The 20,359-nt window shown below is 33.2% G+C and overlaps 2 protein-coding genes across 3 annotated transcripts; one reads left to right on the forward strand and one right to left on the reverse strand.

Moving 5' to 3' along the window:
• The first annotated feature begins 6,220 nt into the window (after positions 1 to 6,220).
• LOC101263977 (ankyrin repeat-containing protein At5g02620-like) lies at positions 6,221 to 12,170 on the forward strand. The gene is made up of 3 exons (XM_004251939.4): positions 6,221 to 7,629; positions 9,491 to 9,900; positions 10,765 to 12,170. The coding sequence occupies exons 1-3, from the start codon at positions 7,185 to 7,187 to the stop codon at positions 11,623 to 11,625; spliced, it is 1,716 nt and encodes a 571-aa protein (XP_004251987.1). The 5' UTR covers positions 6,221 to 7,184; the 3' UTR covers positions 11,626 to 12,170.
• Positions 12,171 to 12,461: 291 nt separating this feature from the next.
• LOC101258235 (type I inositol polyphosphate 5-phosphatase 12-like) lies at positions 12,462 to 19,549 on the reverse strand. Of its 2 annotated transcripts, XM_019211539.3 has the most exons (13): positions 18,874 to 19,549; positions 17,791 to 18,145; positions 16,938 to 17,190; positions 16,035 to 16,848; positions 15,331 to 15,455; positions 15,053 to 15,137; positions 14,699 to 14,864; positions 14,554 to 14,594; positions 14,202 to 14,469; positions 13,917 to 14,040; positions 13,684 to 13,821; positions 13,461 to 13,592; positions 12,462 to 13,091 (listed from the first exon to the last, which is right to left on the reverse strand). In XM_019211539.3, the coding sequence occupies exons 1-13, from the start codon at positions 19,363 to 19,365 to the stop codon at positions 13,040 to 13,042; spliced, it is 3,045 nt and encodes a 1,014-aa protein (XP_019067084.1). In that variant the 5' UTR covers positions 19,366 to 19,549; the 3' UTR covers positions 12,462 to 13,039. The 2 variants fall into 2 exon arrangements, with proteins under 2 accessions (XP_019067084.1, XP_019067083.1); XM_019211538.3 differs by having other exon boundaries at positions 13,461 to 13,821; positions 18,874 to 19,505.
• Between the last annotated feature and the right edge of the window lie 810 nt (positions 19,550 to 20,359).

Below are 20,359 nucleotides of genomic sequence, written 5' to 3' on the forward strand. Positions count from 1 at the left end.
ATAAGGAAATAACCAAAGGATTAGAGTGCAACAAATATGATAAATTATATTTGGTAGTGGCACATATTGATTTAGCTGCAACTCTTCATATTCTTTAATTTAAGATTAAAAAAAGAAAAAACCTTGATTTATGTACTTATTAAAATTTTAGAAATCCTAATTGATTCTTGTTCTTCCACATTTTCCTTTAATAATAACTTACAGGTCAAAAATAATCAAAAAATAATATTAATTAATTAGAAGAAATTGGGAAACCTTGATTCATATACTTGTTTAAAATTCTAAGATTTCAATTTGCTCTTGTTCTTCTATATTTCCAAAATAATTTACAATTCAAAAAATAATAAAATTAAAATAATTTAATTCATTAGATATTTAGTTTAGTCTAGGAGTAAAATGGTAATTTAACTTTTTGTCTTTGGGAGCTTTCCACTTTTAGTAAGACTACATGTGCTTTGCGAGTGAATCCTGTGAAAGATATCAATTATTGTCAAAATCACATTTTAATCAGTATTGTAAGCTATTAAAAAAATACGATATAATATAAAATAGATGAACAATCAATGTATTCAAATAACTTCTCATTATATGTCAAATGATTAGACATTTGTAATTCTTAAGATATTAAGTCCAAACTATGATATATTAGTATGTGAAAAAATGACTAACAAAAAATGATTAATGCTTCTCATTTAAATGCACAGTTAAAAAATTTCATATACCTTAAATTGATATTTATAATTCGAGTCCAACACCCATACAATTCTAAATGCTTTACGGAAGAAAAGTTCTATAATGGAGAAAAAAAGAAAGAACAAAAAGTTGAGGATATTGCAAAGAAAGTTTTCATGCTCTAAAAAAGAAAGTTTGTTATTGTTAGAGACAACATATCAACATAAAATTGTTCACTGTTTGATACTACACATGTATTAAATTTACTCTTATTTTTCTTGCTGCTATTTTTTCTTCGTGATTACCAATTTTCAAATAAATTTTGTTATCCTTACTTGCTACTTCTAACTCTCTTATCTTCTCAGGTTGCATTGTGCGATTTTCATAATTCGATTCCCTATTGTGAGCTTCCATCTTTGTAGTTGATTTTTAAATACTAAATAGCATTAAGATATGACCCTTTAAATTCAAATTTTAATTCTAAAATTGAATTCTGCATTATGATTTTTTATATCATAACTTTTCAAATTCTTCCATTATGAGATTTATGATTACGATTGAAAACAATATCAATGTACTCGTTTATCAAGAAAATGATAATTTAATTATTAAAGGGCTTAAGAACTTCAAATTCTACCATTATGTAATTAAAATATTTATTTTCAATCAAATTTTAATTTAGCAAAGGAGTAAAATGGTAATTCAACTTTTATTTTGGACCTTCTCACATATGATAATACTAGATTTTGAAAACGTGCGTTGCACGTTTGTCCCTTGTAATTACTACAAAATGTATGCATACTTAAAAAATTGAATTTCAGAATAGAAAATATATTTGTATTGCAAGCTACTTAGAATAAATATTCGTAAATTTACTTTCTTTAAACCGAAAAATTGAATGTAACAAACAATGAACTAAGTAAAAATATGCAACATTGAAATGAAAAATAATACCTACCAAACAACAAATAAATGTTCATGACGCCTTTAACCTTTTTGAAGAATGCATCGAATGCACTGAAATGATTAAATTCTAATTCAGATGTCTATATTCTCTAAGAATTTACCATCAATAAATTAACGAAATAACATACATATTCTTTCTCACACAAGTAGATTTGTTTTACCTCATGAATGTTGAGCAGACTTTTTGTCCAAATGAAAAGTTCTTTAGAATTATTTATCACATGTTGCGATAAAAACATAAATTTTCTATGAAAAGAATGAAACAAAACATGTAATATTAGTTCTATCTATATACATATATGTCTAAAATTTATTGATCAAAAGAAACGTGAAATATTTGAAGAAGAATTTTGTGAGGTAAGTGCTTTTTAAACATATGTATAAAAAGAAAATATTTCATTTAATTTAGCCCACATGCTATTGTCACGAGAAGACATCAAAATAATGTATTTTGTTGGAAAAATCATGTATATAATTTTATCAATGGAACTCTTCAAATTCTTTAACTTCCAATTTAAATAAGAGATGTTTTGAAATGTTTGGACTTCATTTGTTTGAATGACTATTTATCTTTCATTATATCTTTATTACTTTAAAGTTTATTATCTAATTATTTATTAAAAATACTTTTTACATTTTAAAAAGTAAAAAAAAATATTTAATTGAAGAGTAAAATGATAATTCAACTTTGAGATTAGGAGCTTTCCACTTATAATAATATATGATATGATGATATGATATATGATTTAATGATGTCTATGATTCATATATGTTTCATGAAGTATTTTGTGTATGAGTTAATATGTACGAAATGACTTTCTGTTTTGATAATAATAAGGAACAAACGTGCAAATATCCACAAATTGGTAAAGTTTCTTCTTCTTCTTCTTTTCTAGAAATATTATCATTCTCAAGATGAAATTGGACACCATTAAATATCAACCATCCATATTATGATGTTGAACATTAGGATGTGCAAAAATCGAACCGATCGATAAATCTAATAAAAAAAATGTTATTGGGCTATTGTTACTGGGTTATTGGATTTTTAATGGGTTTATAAAAAAAAATTATTGGGTTATTGGTTCGATATTGGTTTTTACTATTGCGTTATTGAGTAATTCGATAACCCAATAAGACGTTAATAATTTATTATTTATTCTTCCTAATTATTCAATATAGTTATTTAATATATAATTAGACACTATAACTTTATCAAATTATTAGTAATCTACCAACTTCTCATTAGGTCACTTTACTAGTTTTTATTGTTCACTCAAAACCTAAAGATTGAAGTAAGGGGTTCACAATTGTACCTATTTGATTTTAGTTTTAGTATTAGTCTTGTTGGACTATTTTATTTTAGTTTTAGTTTGTAATTGTAGGTTGTAGCATTTGCAAGTTTGTAAAGCTTCGTAATTTGATCAACATAAAAAGTTTCATACTGTGTTTTAGTGGTAACATGTAATTATAGCCTTCGTACTATATTTTCTCTTATTGATGAAATTTCCCATTATCTTTCTTGTTTCACTATATCAAAACATGTAGAGAAGTGACAAGACATATAATATTTTACGGACATTTTGTTATTGAATAAACCAAAAACCAAACTGATAATGATCAAAAATCAATAAATCGAATATCAATAAAGAATATCTTATTAATTTGTTATTGAATTAACATATTTGAAATAAAAAATCAATAAACCAAATTGATAATACATAAAATCAAACAAAATAGACCGATACACCCCTATTAAACATTGCTTTTATATTTGTACTAGTTTCCAAGCACGCGCTTTGCGCGTGCAACCCATGAGTGTATTATTTCTTAAAAGATAATATTACTAAATAATAAAATATGTCTAATTGAGATTTCTTACTTTATTTTACTACTAATTGTGACACTCCAGATTTCTTACTTTATTTTACTACTAATTGTGACACTCCAATTTTCTGACCTCCAAATAAATGCATCAAGATAATAATATGAGAAATTAATAAAATAAATTTCGTTTATAATTCAAAAAAATGTTTTCAAAGCAAAAAGGAAAAATAACAACTATCTAAATTAAATTTCTCGATAGTTCCGTTTTATTGGTAGAATAATGTTAGAAGAAATAGTGTAAGATTAACTTTGAGTAAAAAGAAAACAAATCCTTTCAACTTTTTTATTTTGCCTTTTGAATCTCCTGATAATTATAATGAATGTGTTTAAAGTATTGTAATAAATTTTAATCCACAAACATTTTAAACTAATTAGTTAACTATAAATATTTAAAACTATGATGTAAAAAATCTTATTATTTATATTTTGAAAATCAGAATATTTATGAATAACTACTATTTTTATATAAAATTTAATTTTCTCTTCATACATAACTTATCCAACATTATTCTAATATTATATGTTTCACCTTTTTTTTTCATAAAAAGAAAAGAAAAGAATAAACATCCTATTTTATCAAATTCATTCTTAAAGATGAAAATTAATGTATATGTAAAATTATAAGTACGAAGCAAAAAGAAAAAAAGAAAGGTACAAATGAGAAAGATAATTAGACATTTCATTTTATTTTTGTCTCTATAGTAAAACTGAATATTTGAGCATACAAAATACAAATATGAATTTAGAGCAACTTGCTAATAAATCAAGAATTCAACTATATGAATAGAGACAAAAAAGTCTTATTATAATTCTTACTACAAATAAGTATAGAACTAACACACCAAGCTCCGATGCTTCAGTAATTTGAATTCTTGTCTATTCTCGTGACTGCAGAAGGGAATCTCACAACTTTCACCTCAAATTGTGACATTATTTCACATGTTTAGAGTTCCTACACACAAGAATTGTAGGAGTGGTAAATAAAAAATTTTCTTCAAAAAATTAAATTTATAGAACAAAATTATGGAAATATGAAAAGTCACATGAATTATTGTTAAAATAAATATAAAAAAGATAGAGATGAAATTTAATTTTAAAGATACATAAATCTACTTTAATTTCTTCTCTATAAGGAATAATTACTAATTTTTATTTTTATTTATATTTATGTTAGAAATTTGAAAGGTCAAGATTATGGAATGAGAATAAGAAGATTATATATATGAAAATTATAAAAAAATTAATTTATTAGAGAAATAAAATAGTAATTCAACTTTTAAGTTTTGAGCTTCATGCTTATAATAATTAACTAGTTTCTGAGGACGTGCTTCGCACGTGTATTCTATGTGAATTTTTATAGATATGTTATAATGATAAAAATTTTATGGAAATATATATGTAAATTAATGAATAATATAATGTAACAATTACAAAATAAGAATAAAGACTCACGCAATAAAACATTCATAAAAAAACTAAATTAAGAAGTCTGATGGTGATAAAAAAAAAGACAAAAAGAAACAGATTTAAGAAAGATCCAATGTAAACATTGTTCTTATAAGACTGATGTATATATTGATGAAAAAATAAGTACAAAATTAGTACATAACTCTCTGAGTTCTTATCGACTCCTTTCATATCCTATCAAAATTCAAGAGGTTTCTTTATCTACTTTAACTATAGAATGAAAATGATAGCCTAATAATCTTGATAGGGGTTTCATGAGATTTAAAAAAGTTGAATTTATATAGATAGAATAGAAGGAATATCAAAAGATATATTAAAGTTTTGGTTTAAATATTTGAAGGTTATGAATATAAAAAAATGAGAGTTATGAATATTAAGAGTATAAAGTTGAATAAGTAATTAACAAATAATAATAAATAAATGAAGAATATGAAAAAAGAAGTTAAAATTAGCAAACCATGTAGAAAGAACAACTAAAGGTCTTATCACGTAATTAAGCGTTGATGAATTTAAATTTGTGAAGATAGAGTCACTCTTTAATAATAATCGAGAGGACATTGTCAACGTGTATCTCCATTTTGCAGATTTGCACCCTTTATATTATTAAATTCGTTATTTATCATAAAGGATAATACTTTATCCACATAAATTATATTATTCATGAGAGGGCTCAGAGGGGTTAAGGAAAAAGTTATGAGAAAGAGGGAAAATATAGCAATTTAGTAAAGACTTTTTTTTTAAAAAAAAATTATAATTATTATATACATATAGATTATAGATGATAAATATTAATTAATTGGATATTTAATTAGAAATCAATCTTTAGAAGTCTAAAAATCATTAACCTTTTAATTAAATTTATACAATCAAATATTTAAATATTTTATAACAATTTAATTTATAGAAGAGTAAAACTGTAATTCAACTTTCAACTTTTTTTTAAAAAAAAAATTATAACTATTATATACATATAGATTATAGATGATAAATATTAATAATTAGATATTTAATTAGGAATTAATCTTAGAAAATTTAAAAATATTTAACATTTAATTAAATTTATACAATCAAATATTTAAATATTTTATAATAATTTAATTTGTAAAAAGGATAAAATCATAATTCAACTTTTAACTTTTTTGTTCATGCTTTTAGTAATATATGATATACGATATTTTCTTAAAAGGATACCCCAAATATATCAACATAGTTAGGACCCACAATTATAGAGTGCTCCACTCCTTGTAAAAATATGGAAGCGTGTTAATGGCCATTTGCTCTCTGTATATCTATGTCTTTTAGTGCATCCATATAATGTCAACATCAATGGCGGCCAACAATCAGCATCTTTCACTAACAAACTTTTTTATTTTACTCATTTTTCTTATCTTACTAGCAAAAACCAAGATGTCATAATAGTAGTAGTAAACATCTTTCTTTTCTTCTTTTTTTTTTTGGTTGGTGTATTTTAATTGGGTGGATAATAGTGGAGTCTAACTTTCTAGAAAAGTAAAATAACTATACCTATTGCTTTGAGTAACTGTTATTAGATGCTTAAAAAACTACAATTATTATTACATGTGAATTGATATTATCTCACATGGGATGATGGTGTTTTTGTTTCAATGTTTTTGATCTTTTTTGGATTGGTTTCTTCAAGATTTGCAGCATCTGGTTTTTAATGAGTAGAGAATCTATTGGTTGGTTTTGGGGTTTGTCACCATTATTGTCTCATTTTAGCTTCTGGGGTTCATCAAAAATGGGGTCTTGAGTTCTATTTTTGGGGGAGAGCTTGTCTTTTTGGTGGTTTGGTTTGACTATTGATGTAGTTTGTTTGTTTTGTTTTGGGGAATCTTGATAAAGATTGTTTCTTTTGATGTTTTGGAGCTATTGTAAGAGCTGAAATTTTAATCATCCCACCAAATTCAAGGTTTGAATTTCTTGTTTTCTGAGCTCCAAGATTTCATCTTAGATTAGAGTGTCTGATTTTTGGTTTGATATTTTGTACTGATTTTAATGGAGGTGGTATCATTGATTTTGGGTTCCTTGGTAGTCAGAATCTAAAAAAATTATAGTTGATGATGATGAAAAGTTTCAAGCTTTGTAGTTCTTGAAAGTGGGAAAAGGGGTTTGGGAATTTCTTTGGATAAATTAGTGATATACAAAAGAAGGGATTGAATTTTGGGGTGGTGATGATGGAGAAACAGATTAGCTTTCATGGGGTTATTGAGAAACAGCAGAGTTTTCGAAATGGGACGATGGAGAAGCAGAGGAGCTTTAGAGGGTTGATGGAAAAGCAGAAAAGTTTTCGGATAGCGATGGAGAGGCAGCTGAGCTTTGGTGGTGAGAGGAAAAGGGGTAAGGAATCACCAGGGAAAAGAGGGGATTCACCACTTCACTTGGCAATTAGAGCAGGGAACCTTGGCAAGGTAAAAGAAATCGTTCATAGCAAAAGCACCAACGATTTGTTATCTAAACAAAACCAGGAGGGTGAGACTGTTCTGTATGTTGCGGCAGAAAATGGCCATAGTTTGGTTGTTGCAGAGTTGCTAAAACATTTAGACCTTCAGACAGCTTCTATTCTGGCAAATAATGGTTTTGATGCATTCCATATTGCCGCAAAGCAGGGTCATCTTGGTGAGTCTTATGATGCATTCCTCTTGTACATATTGCATGCTTTATGGAGATAATGTGTGTGTCTATTTTACTTCACATGTTATAATTGGTGCTGACCCACATTAGGAGCAATTGTCATCATTGATTTTAGCTTCTAAACCTTTACCCTAAGCTGCTGTAGTGCAGATTACTTATGGCTTCAGTAGAAGACTAGATAATTACAAATATGTTTCCACAGGCCTAGATGACCCTGAAAAGACTCTCCAGATCATTATATCAAGTTGTACATTTACATCAACTACGTAAGACTTTGTGATGATACAATCATTCCTGAAACCTTTTTTCAGTACTAATTTTGAAAGGAAAAATAGTAAGAATAGTAACTGAGTTAAAGTGATACATGTTCATCCCATAAAATGATTTAAATTACCTTTCAGACTAACATGTTAAGAGAAAATAGTCAGAAGCCGACGAACTAGATGTTGTATTTACGTGGGATAGGGGAGGGCACATTACCCCTGAGTTTTGAAGGCTGCGGGTTGGCCCTAAGGGTTGACACAGACAATTCATCAAAACATAAAAAAAGGTCAAAAGTCTTAAACAATAATTGAATGTTTAAATAAATATCTTTGTTTGATAAGAACCTTTAGAAAGTGGTTTAGTTTATTTTTTGAGGGAATTATGTTCAAGGATGAATCTTATGGAATGGACGTAATGCATTCCTCTGAAACTGATGTTTTTACAAGCACGTGAAGTACAAGATTTTGTCATTCTTTGGGGGCTCTGTAAATCCTTTTTTATCTAAACATATGCAACTATTTTTCCACTCACCAACAGGTTCCTAAATTTTGTCACCATTAATGCTTCTTTTGCTGCTTCCTGATCCTCAAGGTAACTCCCTATTAGACACATCGTTCATGGGTGTTACTGCTTTTCTAGAACAAAATGATGCCAGAGTTTCCTGGCATCATCACTACATCTTATCCAATTAATATGTCAACCAACATTGGGTGCTATGACTAATGACGTCCTTTGGATTCTCTTATTTACTTAGAAATGGTAATGCTAATTCTTCATTTTTTGTCTGCTGAACTTGAGGAAATCATTTTTCTTCATCCTCATTCTTAAGTTCTCTATCTGTTTAACTATCTTGATAAGTGTGACCTTGATATATGATTTCGTGAAACCAGAACAGGCTGATCTTGAGCAGTCTGTCCTCTAGATTAGCTCCCCAGTTGTTTTTTGCTCAACAACTGCTGCATTTTCTGTATCACCTTAGTTTATGAAATGTTTTTGTACTTTTAAGATTTTTTATCTGAGGGTGTGGTTCACAGTTAATGAAGTTGGAATGGACTGTGGGGGATCAGGGTTCAAATCCTACCAAGGGCAAAAAAAGGTTAGGTGATTTCTTTCATCCTTTCAAGCCTTGGTCGATAGTGTCACAACTCTTGTTCTAGTGGGAGGTAGCAGATAGAAGGTACAGATGGATTAGTCAAGATATGTAGAAGTTGGAGGGGGCAACATAAAGCCAATGAAGAATGAACTTTTAAGATCCCTTGGGCTTGAAGAGGAAGCTTATTTACTATTGATCAGGAAAAAGGGAACATTAAGCTTATTTACTTTATCAGAAAAAGATTGATTAAGTTTTACACCACTCACGGTTTGGATCTGCCATCACATTTATGATTTAGTTTGTGCTTTCTGTGGCTTGAGTATATTAAAGCTTAGAAACTTGTGATGACAATTGAAGCAAACTTAAATGCTTGTTCTGGGTCGTTTGTCATTTTCTGAAACTTGTTCTTAGAGACAATTGTTAAGATGGAATTAGAATGTTTCTTTTTTATATCCACTCTCTAAAAACAATTTCTGGATTACATTGCAGAGGTACTGAAAGAGCTGTTGCATTCATTTCCAAACCTGGTCATGACAACGGATTCAGCCAACTCTACAGCCTTACATACTGCAGCTGCTCAGGGACACCTTGATGTAGTAAATCTCCTTCTGGAGATCGATTCAAACCTTGCTAAGATAGCTCGTAACAATGGCAAGACCATTCTCCATACAGCTGCAAGAATGGGGCACTTGGAAATAGTTAGATCTCTTCTAAGCAAGGATCCTGAGATTGGCTTTAGAACAGATAAAAAAGGCCAAAGTGCCTTGCACATGGCTGTAAAGGGACAAAATTTTGATATTGTTCTTGAATTAGTCAAACCAAATCCTGCTGTATTGGCTTTGGAAGATAACAAAGGAAACAGAGCACTTCATGTTGCAACTATAAAGGGGCGGCCACAGGTTGGTCTTTGTTTATCATCTATTATTTCTTGTATACTATCAACTCCCAGAAAGTTGAGTGTTTAAATGTGTTTCAGGGGAATTGGTGATACGTGTTTTACATATTGAAGTCTAATTCTTATCCTCAAAAAAAAATTGAAGTCTAATACTTCTAAATTGGCGCAAAACTGTTCATTTTGTGAACCACATTGAAAAGGTGGGTTGAGTTTACAGGATGAAGTCTCTTGTTATGTATCATGGAGATGGCTGCATATTTAGGAAACATCAAAGAGGGAAAGGGAAGTTGAGGCGACAAATGAACACTATATCCTAAAATCCTAAATTTAGATTTTCTTTTTCTCAATGAAGACGTGTTGAAAATACTGCAGTCGACTGCTTATTCGTCTCTTCAACTCCCTTTTTCCCTCGCAGGTGCTTCTTGCAACTCAGTCTTCTCTTCCCAGATAAGCCTGATATCTACAAAATAAGCTAATTTAAAAAACTGGTGACTTCGATGCCGTCTGAAAACAAGAAAGCTGACACTAGAGACCACTTACCGTAACAGCTAAGGATTTCTTGCTACGCTCTTAAGGGACAATTTTTGGACTTCTGTGTCTTTACCTATTGATCTTCTAGATTACTGTGGTTAAATATAACATGATGGTGCAGAAGTAATGATATTACTTAAGGTAACGTAGCGCAAGTGAATTTGCAAAGGCAAGCTTGTTTTGTGAAGATGCTTTGAGCATGTTTGGCTTGGATTATCTAAATTGTTTCTGATTATTTCTAAAAGATAGTGATTATTCGATGAAGATAATCAATTTGATCATATTCAGTGCACTTTGTTTTACAATTTAACTTGAAACTAAACTAACGTAATTGCAGATGGTACAATGTCTAATATCAATTGAGGGCATCGATCTCAATGCTGTCAATAAGGCTGGAGACACAGCTCTTGATATTGCAGAAAAGTCTGGCTCTCCGCAGCTCATTTCCATTTTGAAGGAGGCAGGAGCTACCCGTTCTAAAGATGATGGGAGACCTCCAACGGCTGCAAAGCAGCTCAAACAGACTGTCAGTGACATACGACATGATGTGGAGTCCCAACTCCAACACAGTCGTCAAACTGGTTTCAGAGTGCGGAAAATTGCAAAGAATGTGAAAAAGCTCCACATTAGTGGTCTTAACAATGCAATCAACAATGCGACAGTTGTTGCTGTTCTTATTGCTACTGTAGCTTTTGCTGCCATCTTCACTGTACCTGGCCAATATATTGAAGAGAAAGCAGATGGGGTTTCGCTCGGTGAAGCGCACATAGCCAGGAAAGCATCTTTCATAATATTTTTCTTGTTTGACAGTATGGCCTTGTTTATTTCCATTGCTGTTGTGGTGGTACAAACTTCTGTGGTGGTGATTGAACAGAAGGCAAAGAAGCAACTCATGTTTTGGATAAACAAGCTCATGTGGGCAGCTTGCCTCTCCATTTCAATTTCCTTTATTTCACTTACTTATGTGGTGGTTGGAGAGAAGGAAAGAGCGCTTGCCATCTATGCAACTGTCATTGGTAGCACCATAATGCTCACTACTATTGGCTCCATGTGCTATTGTGTAGTTCGACATAGGCTAGAAGAGTCAAGGATGAGGAGTATAAGGAGGGCTGAGACTCATTCACATTCATACTCAATGTCTGTGGCATCAGATACAGAGCTTTACAGTGAAAACTACAAGAGGATGTATGCTGTATAGGAAGTAAATAAAAGCCAGATAAATTTCTGCCCAAGGCACCAAGTCTGGTACTTTGTAGATAGCACTATAAGTGAACATATGTTGGTTCTAAACCCTCTAGTCTGATGAACTTCTATCAATGACATCAGATACCAAATTGTTCGAGGAACAAAAGGATCTACGAGTTAGGAACAGATGAGGAGATAGTTCAACTAGACTGCAATAATGTCGTGGTGATGCATATCTGCACAATTCCCCTACATGGATTTCCTGCAGCCACTGAATTTCTGCACAAATGAGGTGATATATTGCTTAGAAGTTCAAGATGAAGGCTTTAGCAAATCCTTCTGTATTCTTCGCATGAATTTTAATAGTTTGAATGCAAGCTCTCATGGAGTTCACTATCAACCTAGAGTTACTAGTACCAGATTGATAGTGAATGAGAGGAAGGTGGAGATTGCTGATATTGAATTGCTTTTGCGTATACATAATAAACTTTGTAGAGTAATGTACTAAATATATTATGTATGATATACTTCATTATATCTATTTCTCCTGGTTATGAAGTTCTGTCCTTAACCAGCTTCTTTTATTTGGTAGAAATTTTCTGTCAGCTTGGGGAAAAGCTCCAATGGTGAGCTAATTCCATAGTTCCCTTCTTCCTGATCTTAATTAACCTACTTTTGGATACAAGGTTTTGATTGCAGAGAAAATAAGGCATTAGAAGAGCATTTCGTGACTCGGAACTTAACCAAATACAAATTTGTAGTACAGAATTAGCAACAGTATATACTTTTCTCAAGTTGTTTCTGCTCAATAGCGAAAACAGTTCTCCTCTTGGTGAAGCACAAATAGACTTCCAGTGATCACTATGCAAAATTGGTCATAAATCTTCAGTCAAAAAGAGTATTAATGTAAACAGTATTAAGGACCTGATTCTCACAAAAAATGGGTGAGAAAATCTCAGCTTTTTCCAATATTTTGTGAGCTGGAATTCGAGCTTTTGTACTACTTGTATATGATTATTATTTACATGGAGATCCTATCAAGTATCGACAGCTGAGAAAATCCAACTGGTTGGAACCCGTGGTACTGCAGTTGTGCTTGTAGATTCTTAGGTTTTCATGTAGCTATCAAGGAACGCGAATGTTTTGATGGTCTTTCTTCTTATTCGAGGTACTCCCAGAATGTTTGAGTGTGGACCTATGATGGGAGCTTCCTTCATTACTCCTCCCACTGTTTTTTGAATTAACGCGAAGTGCATCAGCTGAGAAGCTGTGGCACACATGTACTTGATATGTTCTTGCCTCAGTTGACTGACTGGCTTTAATAAAGATCATCAAAGTCACCTCCTTGTTTATTGTATCCTCAGAGCACCGACTTTGCGGAGGGCCATCAACAGAATCTTCTAATGACTGGCTATCCTCATGTTGAACTAAGATCTCAGCAGCTTGATCAGGTTTGATGATGCCAGCAGCAGGTGTGACCTGAATCAGAAAATTAGTAGATGGAATTGCTTGTAGTGAAGGCCCATTTTCAGTTCCAAAAAAGTACATGTTAAAGCTAAGGGACTGACACAGCAATAAATAAGGCATCAACTAAGAGAAAAAGCAGTTGTTTGGCTGGTCAGGTTTAACTAATGCTTATTCCTTCTTTTCTTTCTTACTATGTGCATATCAGTATGAAGGGACAGCCTATAATCTAAGTTCACCATTTTAGGCTCTTTAAGTAACCTTTGAACTTCCTAGCATACTATGTGGGACTCGAAAAGAGGTAAAACTGTTCCACCAAGAGAAAAGGGACTTGTTTTCCTTGTTGCCGTAGGATGAAAAAGCATCTAGGAAATGAAGAATCACCTCAAGCCATCTGGGAAAACCAAGGGAACCTCTGGGATGATACTCTGATGCTTGCGTATCCTCTTTGGTGGTGGACTGACCACTACAGGTGATCTGGAAGAGAACCATGTCTTCTCTGCTTTTGTTGGAAATCTGTAAGCTGAATGTGTCTTTATTCTGTAGAACAATTTGGCTGGTGCTAATATTTGTCTCTGGAACATAACGTAGTTCATTCAATACAGACCTGATTCTATCATTGTTTTGGAAAACCTTCCCAAACTCTTGTCTCCTCACTGATCTATCAATATGAGCAAGTTCAATATTAAACTTGCACCTTACAGGCTTATGATCACTTTCTGTTACTTCCATGCAACCCTCATACCTATCATGTAACAGAGAAGTTTCAAGATGAAGCAAGAAAAGTAAATATGAAGAACACCTCCGCCTCCCACCCCTTCTCCCTGCAAAAAGACTTACTGGATAATAGAGGCAACGACAGGACACCCTAAACTGCATTCCACTGTAGGGCTTGTCCGGCTGTCTCTATACAATACTCGATCACACCAAGCTGGAATTCGTTTCTTCTCTCCAGAATCATATCCTAAAGTGGAAAATGGAAAGTATGGTCAATGCTTATGGTTACGTCCATGCATTATGAGGAGTCTTAAATTAGTTCTTGAAACAAACCCTTGCCATTCTAAACAAAACGAAAGGAAACTAAGATGTTCAGTCACATTCTATATCATTACAAATATGCCTTACCTCCTAATCCTGGTTTCCCCCTTTCAAACTTGTACGTTGGAGGAAATTTGATGATTGCTTCGCGCATTCCTTGGAAAACTTTACCAGTTTTCATTTCTGCTCTCAATTGATCTCTCTCTCGAAGCCAATCAAAGCTTCTTTGTGAGACAAAGTCCCTTGCTTCATCATAAGATATCCCAAAAAGACGATAATTGAAATCACCAAAGAAAATCACCATGTCAGCTTCAGCAAGATCAGGCTTTCCCTCATCAGGATTAATTGCTGCAGCCTGTTGTAGATGAGAAGGTGTTAGTTGAACAACATTAGAATGTAAAATCACTTGACAAAAAACTATAGGAAATGAAGATCATACATTTGTACCACGAAGCACTTGAGCAGCAGATGAGACGCCAACTGCAATAGAAGGAGGATCAATGGCAAGCCAGAAGAGTAAAGCAGCCATAGTCAATACGTGGAGAAGACAACAGTGCAATAGAAAAGCAGGTATAGCAGCATACCAGAAGCATTGTTAAGAAGGTTAGAAGACCGAGTGAAGGACATTGTTCGATATATATGGTCAAAATCAGCATTGCGACGGGTGATTGCTTCCAAATGGGCAGCCAAGTGACAGTTCACAAAGCACATTATTCGATCAAATACTCTTAACCTCAGACCAACTCCACCCTGCATTGTAAATGTGTAACATGACAGAGTTATACAAGCCATTTCATTGTTTCTTTTATAAAGGCAAGAACCAACAACTAAGCAGAACAAGCAGCTCTATTTCTTGAGCATTGGTGGTATGAATCCTAATGTAAACAAACAAACATATGATAAAAAAAATACCAGTTAAACATCAGAAAGAAAGTTACCTTGTTACCAATTGCACGTCCTAAACCACATGCAACTGCTCCAACATCAAGGTCTCCAACATGATTTCTGAGACTTTTCCTCACCCTGATTAAATGTCATCGATGAAGTAAATGAGTAAAAATAAGTAGGAATTGGAGTTCAAGGTAGAATTATATCACCCAAATTCAGCTATAAATTTGACGCTTTATGAAGAATGTAGTTCTTAGGAGGTCTAGTTTGGTGACTTCAGCTTATAAAGAGAAAACAGATCATTAAAGTAATCTCCGCAAGCTCTTACCAGATAGCAATAAGCAATGCAGCTAGTTGCCTTGATCCTACACGTTCGAAAGTTGATCCTTCATCCAATGCCTTACCTATGGCATCCTGCCACCATTGCCCCATAGCACTTCCTTCCAGTCCTACCTACAGATGACATGAGTGATAATGCTGTGTACATGACACAAGATTAGGGAAGTATAAGGTTACACTATCCACATGTGCGCCAAATTATTCATCTATAGTAGAGCATCTTAGTGCTAACTTTTGTCTTCCCTCCAATCTCTTGGCAATGTTTCAAGGATTAGCTGAGCAAGTAGAGACGCAGGGTCAAGGAGACAGATCAATGAAATAGGGAAGAACTACTTGAAGATTGAGACATGTAATCATTCTCTTATGACAAAACCTGTTAACTCTTTCAGCTACTAGGATTCTTGATTTCTTTTTTTCTAAATAACAAACTGATCAAGTTTCCAATACCTCTATTTCAATTTATATGTCTTACTACAGTTTACACCTTAAGTTTAAGACAACAACATTCAAAAGTCTCCCTAATTTTCTTAAACTTCATGCCTAGTCAAACTAAGATACATAAAAATAGAAAAGGATGGAGTACTTTTTTTTCCTGGATCCATGTTCAAACAGCACAACTACCAGTCGCATATGGTTTTAAAATCTCTTATACAGCTGGACTGCCTATAACATATAGAACGTGAAATGGCTTACACTTTCTTTTGCAGCAGACATTGCAAGAAAACCTGCTCCCATTTCTACTTCTTGCAACCCAACCACTACTATCCCAACATCTGAAACTGTGGAACCAAGCCAAGCTTCTAGTGCTTCCTGTGAAACTCTTCCCTGACCGACATTCCAGGTGCCAACTAAAATCCTGAAATCTTCTTTTCTAGTGTACAAATGTTCTTTCTCAGCTAAATCTGGCCGTATTATGTTATCAATAGGTCCTGGAGAGGCAAGACTCCATCCACGTATACCACCGTGAGTAGCCAAGCTGAAAAGATAGTTATCCCCAACTACCATTTTTACCACAGGCCCATTGTGAGCAACCCAGCCAACCAGCAAGTTTCCTTCAAGATCCAGCATCTGTACCATCCCACTTATGTATCCAACCCATATCCGAGAACCATGAGCACATAAGCTTAAAACAGCACAAGGATGGTGATGAAAATCTTGCAAACGGTTGCCATTTCCATCCCAATGCACAAGTAAACCATTTGAACATCCACTCCAAATCATTCCATCGGCTGCAAGCACAAGGGCTTCTGTTTTTTTACTATCTTCTGCAAATGCTCCTGCCCCCTTTGAAGCAACTCGACGGACAGCTTCTGCAGCTCCCATTATAGCATTACGTGACCTTTGCAAAAAGCTACTTCCTTGTGACTTTTCCTTTTTAGGTTTGGATGAAACCTTGGCATTCATCTCATCCTCTGTTGCTTGTTCTTGCACTGATGACATGTCACCCCGGTTTTCAATTTGACCTTCTGTATTGTAAACTTTAAGGAGTTCCCTTGTCCGTGCATCCCTGCGGTTTCCCAACTATCAGAGTAATTAGGAGTGACAATTTATTATGCACACATAATCATTCAGATGGAAAAATATAGAGGAACCTACCATAATGAAAAGGATGCTGATCCAGCTGCCCACACTTTTGCTCTTACATGATCAGATAACAAACACTTCACATCAGAAGATGAGATGTTACAAACACCATTAACTGTAACTTGGCTCTTAAGATCAACAATTGACCGTTCCACAAGTAAAGCAGCCATATGTCTTTCTTCAGATGATAAAGAAAGAGATTTATGAATAGATTCCCATGGCCAAACCCTGATGTTACCACCCTCGGACCCTGACCATATATCACCTGGATATGCAAGTAAACTGTCATGATACTTGTCCATCGAAAAATTTGAATCAACACATTTCATCATTAATGTGATGACAAAGCTAACAAATGAGGTTCTCAACTACCAGTACGACGAAATAACATATATGAATCAATGACCTTGAGGAAACTTAGGAATATAAGCTCAGTAATAACCTGGAAAATTGAATTTCAAAATAAGCATTCCACAAGTGTTCTTGATAATTATTGCAAGACTTGAGTAAAACACTTACAGCTATAGTAAAACTATGGAGCAGAATGACAAAGAGACCTTGCGTGCAATCAGCAAAAAGGGAAAATCGAAGGTTAATTATCGGTCCAGATAAGTGGCTGATTGGTTGTCTAAATAAGCTCAGTTTTCTTCTCCTGCACCTAATTTCAAAGGGTTGCTAACTAGAACTCCAAATGATACATCCCAACCGTAGCTACCAAAACCAAGAGGAGCTTACATATTTTCAGTTCAAAGATGCACAAACAATAATTTTAATAGGCTGATTAATCATAAACATTGATGGGGGACCATATACTTCTTTTCACAAAAGAATTACAAATGTGCCCAACGATAAGTTGATATATTACCATAAGAAGACATGACCATGGAAAGAACAGAACCACGATGAGCCTGCCAGGAGAGGCCTTCCTTAAAAGAAGATTCATGAAAATTTGATTGGTCCATCTTCCAAGACCTAATTTTGCCATCTTTGTGTCCACTCCAGATCAACCTACTCCCACTATCAACCATCAAGCATAATGTGGGTGATGTACTTGTTGACTCATGAAATGGTGCAGCATCCTCATCTCCTCTCCTTGCCCTTTCACCAATTCCCATTCCTGACTTGTACTGATCTGAAAAATTCCACACTCTTATACCACATTCAAGTCCAGCCCATAATTGTGTCTCTGTACAGGCAATGGTCCTCAAAAATTTTCCAACCTGTATAATTGGCGAAAAGAAAGAAGAACATTTTCAACAAAAACATAAAATGAAGAATGTTAAATACTAATGGCAAACACCCTTTCTGTTCCTGATTCATTTCTCAATCAACGACATCAAAGTTGTGAAAGTTTTTCTGAACAGTACATAGTTGTTAAGAAACAAATGAATCCTACAATCCGTCACCACTCTTCTCTTCCACATCCTAAGTCGTTTCCACAGAAACAAGTAAAGGATCTAATAAGACTTTAAATGTATTACATTGTTGTTTTAAAGTAGAAACAATTAGAACTTGCATCATTTCAGATTATAGTTTTTGAATTTAAACTAACAATAGACCTTTTAACTTATGTTCCATTTAGTTCTAATATCAAACAAATTCATAAATCAAAAGAAAAGATAGAACTTGATCAGAAGCAACTTTTTAAGACTACATTAGCATTTTGGCACCTAGCATAGGAACATTGACTCGAGACATTTTCTTTTTCCCCGAAAAAGTAAGGACACCTTATGTTCTTCAACTCATAATTTACCATCTTTCAACTAATATAGCTATCCTCCTCCCCCATATTGGGGACGAACAAGGGATAGTACATGTATATTCACCCATTGTATAGTCCTGATCTACACAAATTGTTTGTGGTACTCAAGCTTAGAATTTATATCATTTAACACCAACTAATTTGGGATTGATTGATATATATAATGTATTAACTACAATTACTCACTTGAGTTTCCCTAAGGGGATGAGGCCTGAGCTCATGACAAGACGGACGTGAAGGATGTACTGAGGCGCGAGTTGGTACTTTAAAGATCCCAACTCCACCACCACCTCCAACAAACTCGGGCAACGCCTGCTGTTGATTATTACCCTCATCCTCCAACACAGTTGGCCCGAAATTTCCTGCATCAAACACATGCCCTGCACCTGTAGTAGTTGTACTATAAGTAGAATAAGGAAAAAAATCTTCGTCATCAGAAGAATCGTCGTCGTTATAGATTAACCCATGATGATCATGATTATTATTGTTATCTATAAAATTAGTGGGAATATCAAAGCTGTGATGACGAAACTGATGGTAACGTTTATGGTGAGTTCCTGTATTGGTTCTAAGCTGATGGCTGTATGAATGTACTTTTTTACGCGGCGTAATTGGCGCATTGCTAAGACCTTCCAATGCTTTTTTTTCATCTTCTTCGAATTTTTTATCGTTCATCATCAAATAGAATTAGTAGTATTATATATATATAAAAGAAATCAAAGATTTGTAATCTGTTTTTAACAATGATAGAAAAAAGATAACACCATAGGGAAAAAGATCAAAATGGGGATATGACAGAAATGTGTGAAAGAAGAAAGGGAGAGCATCTGGGGGTGGGGGTGGGGGTATAGGGGACATGCATGAGAAGAAAAGAGGAGAGAGCGGAAGGTTGAGGACAAGGAATTGTACGGACAGGAAACTTATTTTCATTTTTTTTCTACTAATTTTTGAAAATGTGTGTTGCACGTTTGTCTCATATAATTATTATTACACATGGGTCATTTCAACAATTTTTTGATTTTTTTCATTCTTTAACCTCTACATGAAATTAGCTAACAGAAACATGTAGAAATGAAGGTAGAATATTTAAGAGGAGTCAATCATTAGTTGCTTCCAACATTACAATATATTAGTATAGAAACCTGAATACACTAAGAAAATGTGATATCACGATAGTTATTATTTTGACAGCATTTGCTAAGATTAGAGCCATTACAACTTGAAACAGAATAGCCTTGTAAAAAGAGCTCAAACTATAAAAATAAAAAAACTATTTTAAAACTTAATTTAGCTAAGAATCACCAAAAGAAGTAAATATTTTGGGACGATATCCGTATTTTCTTATAAATGAGTTTTGTGCCTGAAACAATTCCATCAAGTTGTCTTGCTTTCCCAACAACTAACGCCCAAGTAGTTTGTCATGAGATTCGTGATACGAAACATCATAGCCATTGAGATTTGCTTAAGATCATTTTTCATATTCCTTATGTTAGCAATGGATTGCACATTGAATATAATAACAGTTTCTAACAAATCTTGTATCTGATAATTAATGTGGCACCAAAGACGCCGAAGATAACAACTATGATGTTGTAGTAATCTATAGGAAGATCTAGTGGACCAACGAGTGAAGCCTTGTACGATTTCGTCAACATAGTTGAGTAAAAGATTG

The sequence above is a fragment of the Solanum lycopersicum genome, chromosome 12 (assembly GCF_036512215.1).
Source record: "Solanum lycopersicum chromosome 12, SLM_r2.1".
NCBI lineage: Eukaryota > Viridiplantae > Streptophyta > Magnoliopsida > Solanales > Solanaceae > Solanum > Solanum lycopersicum.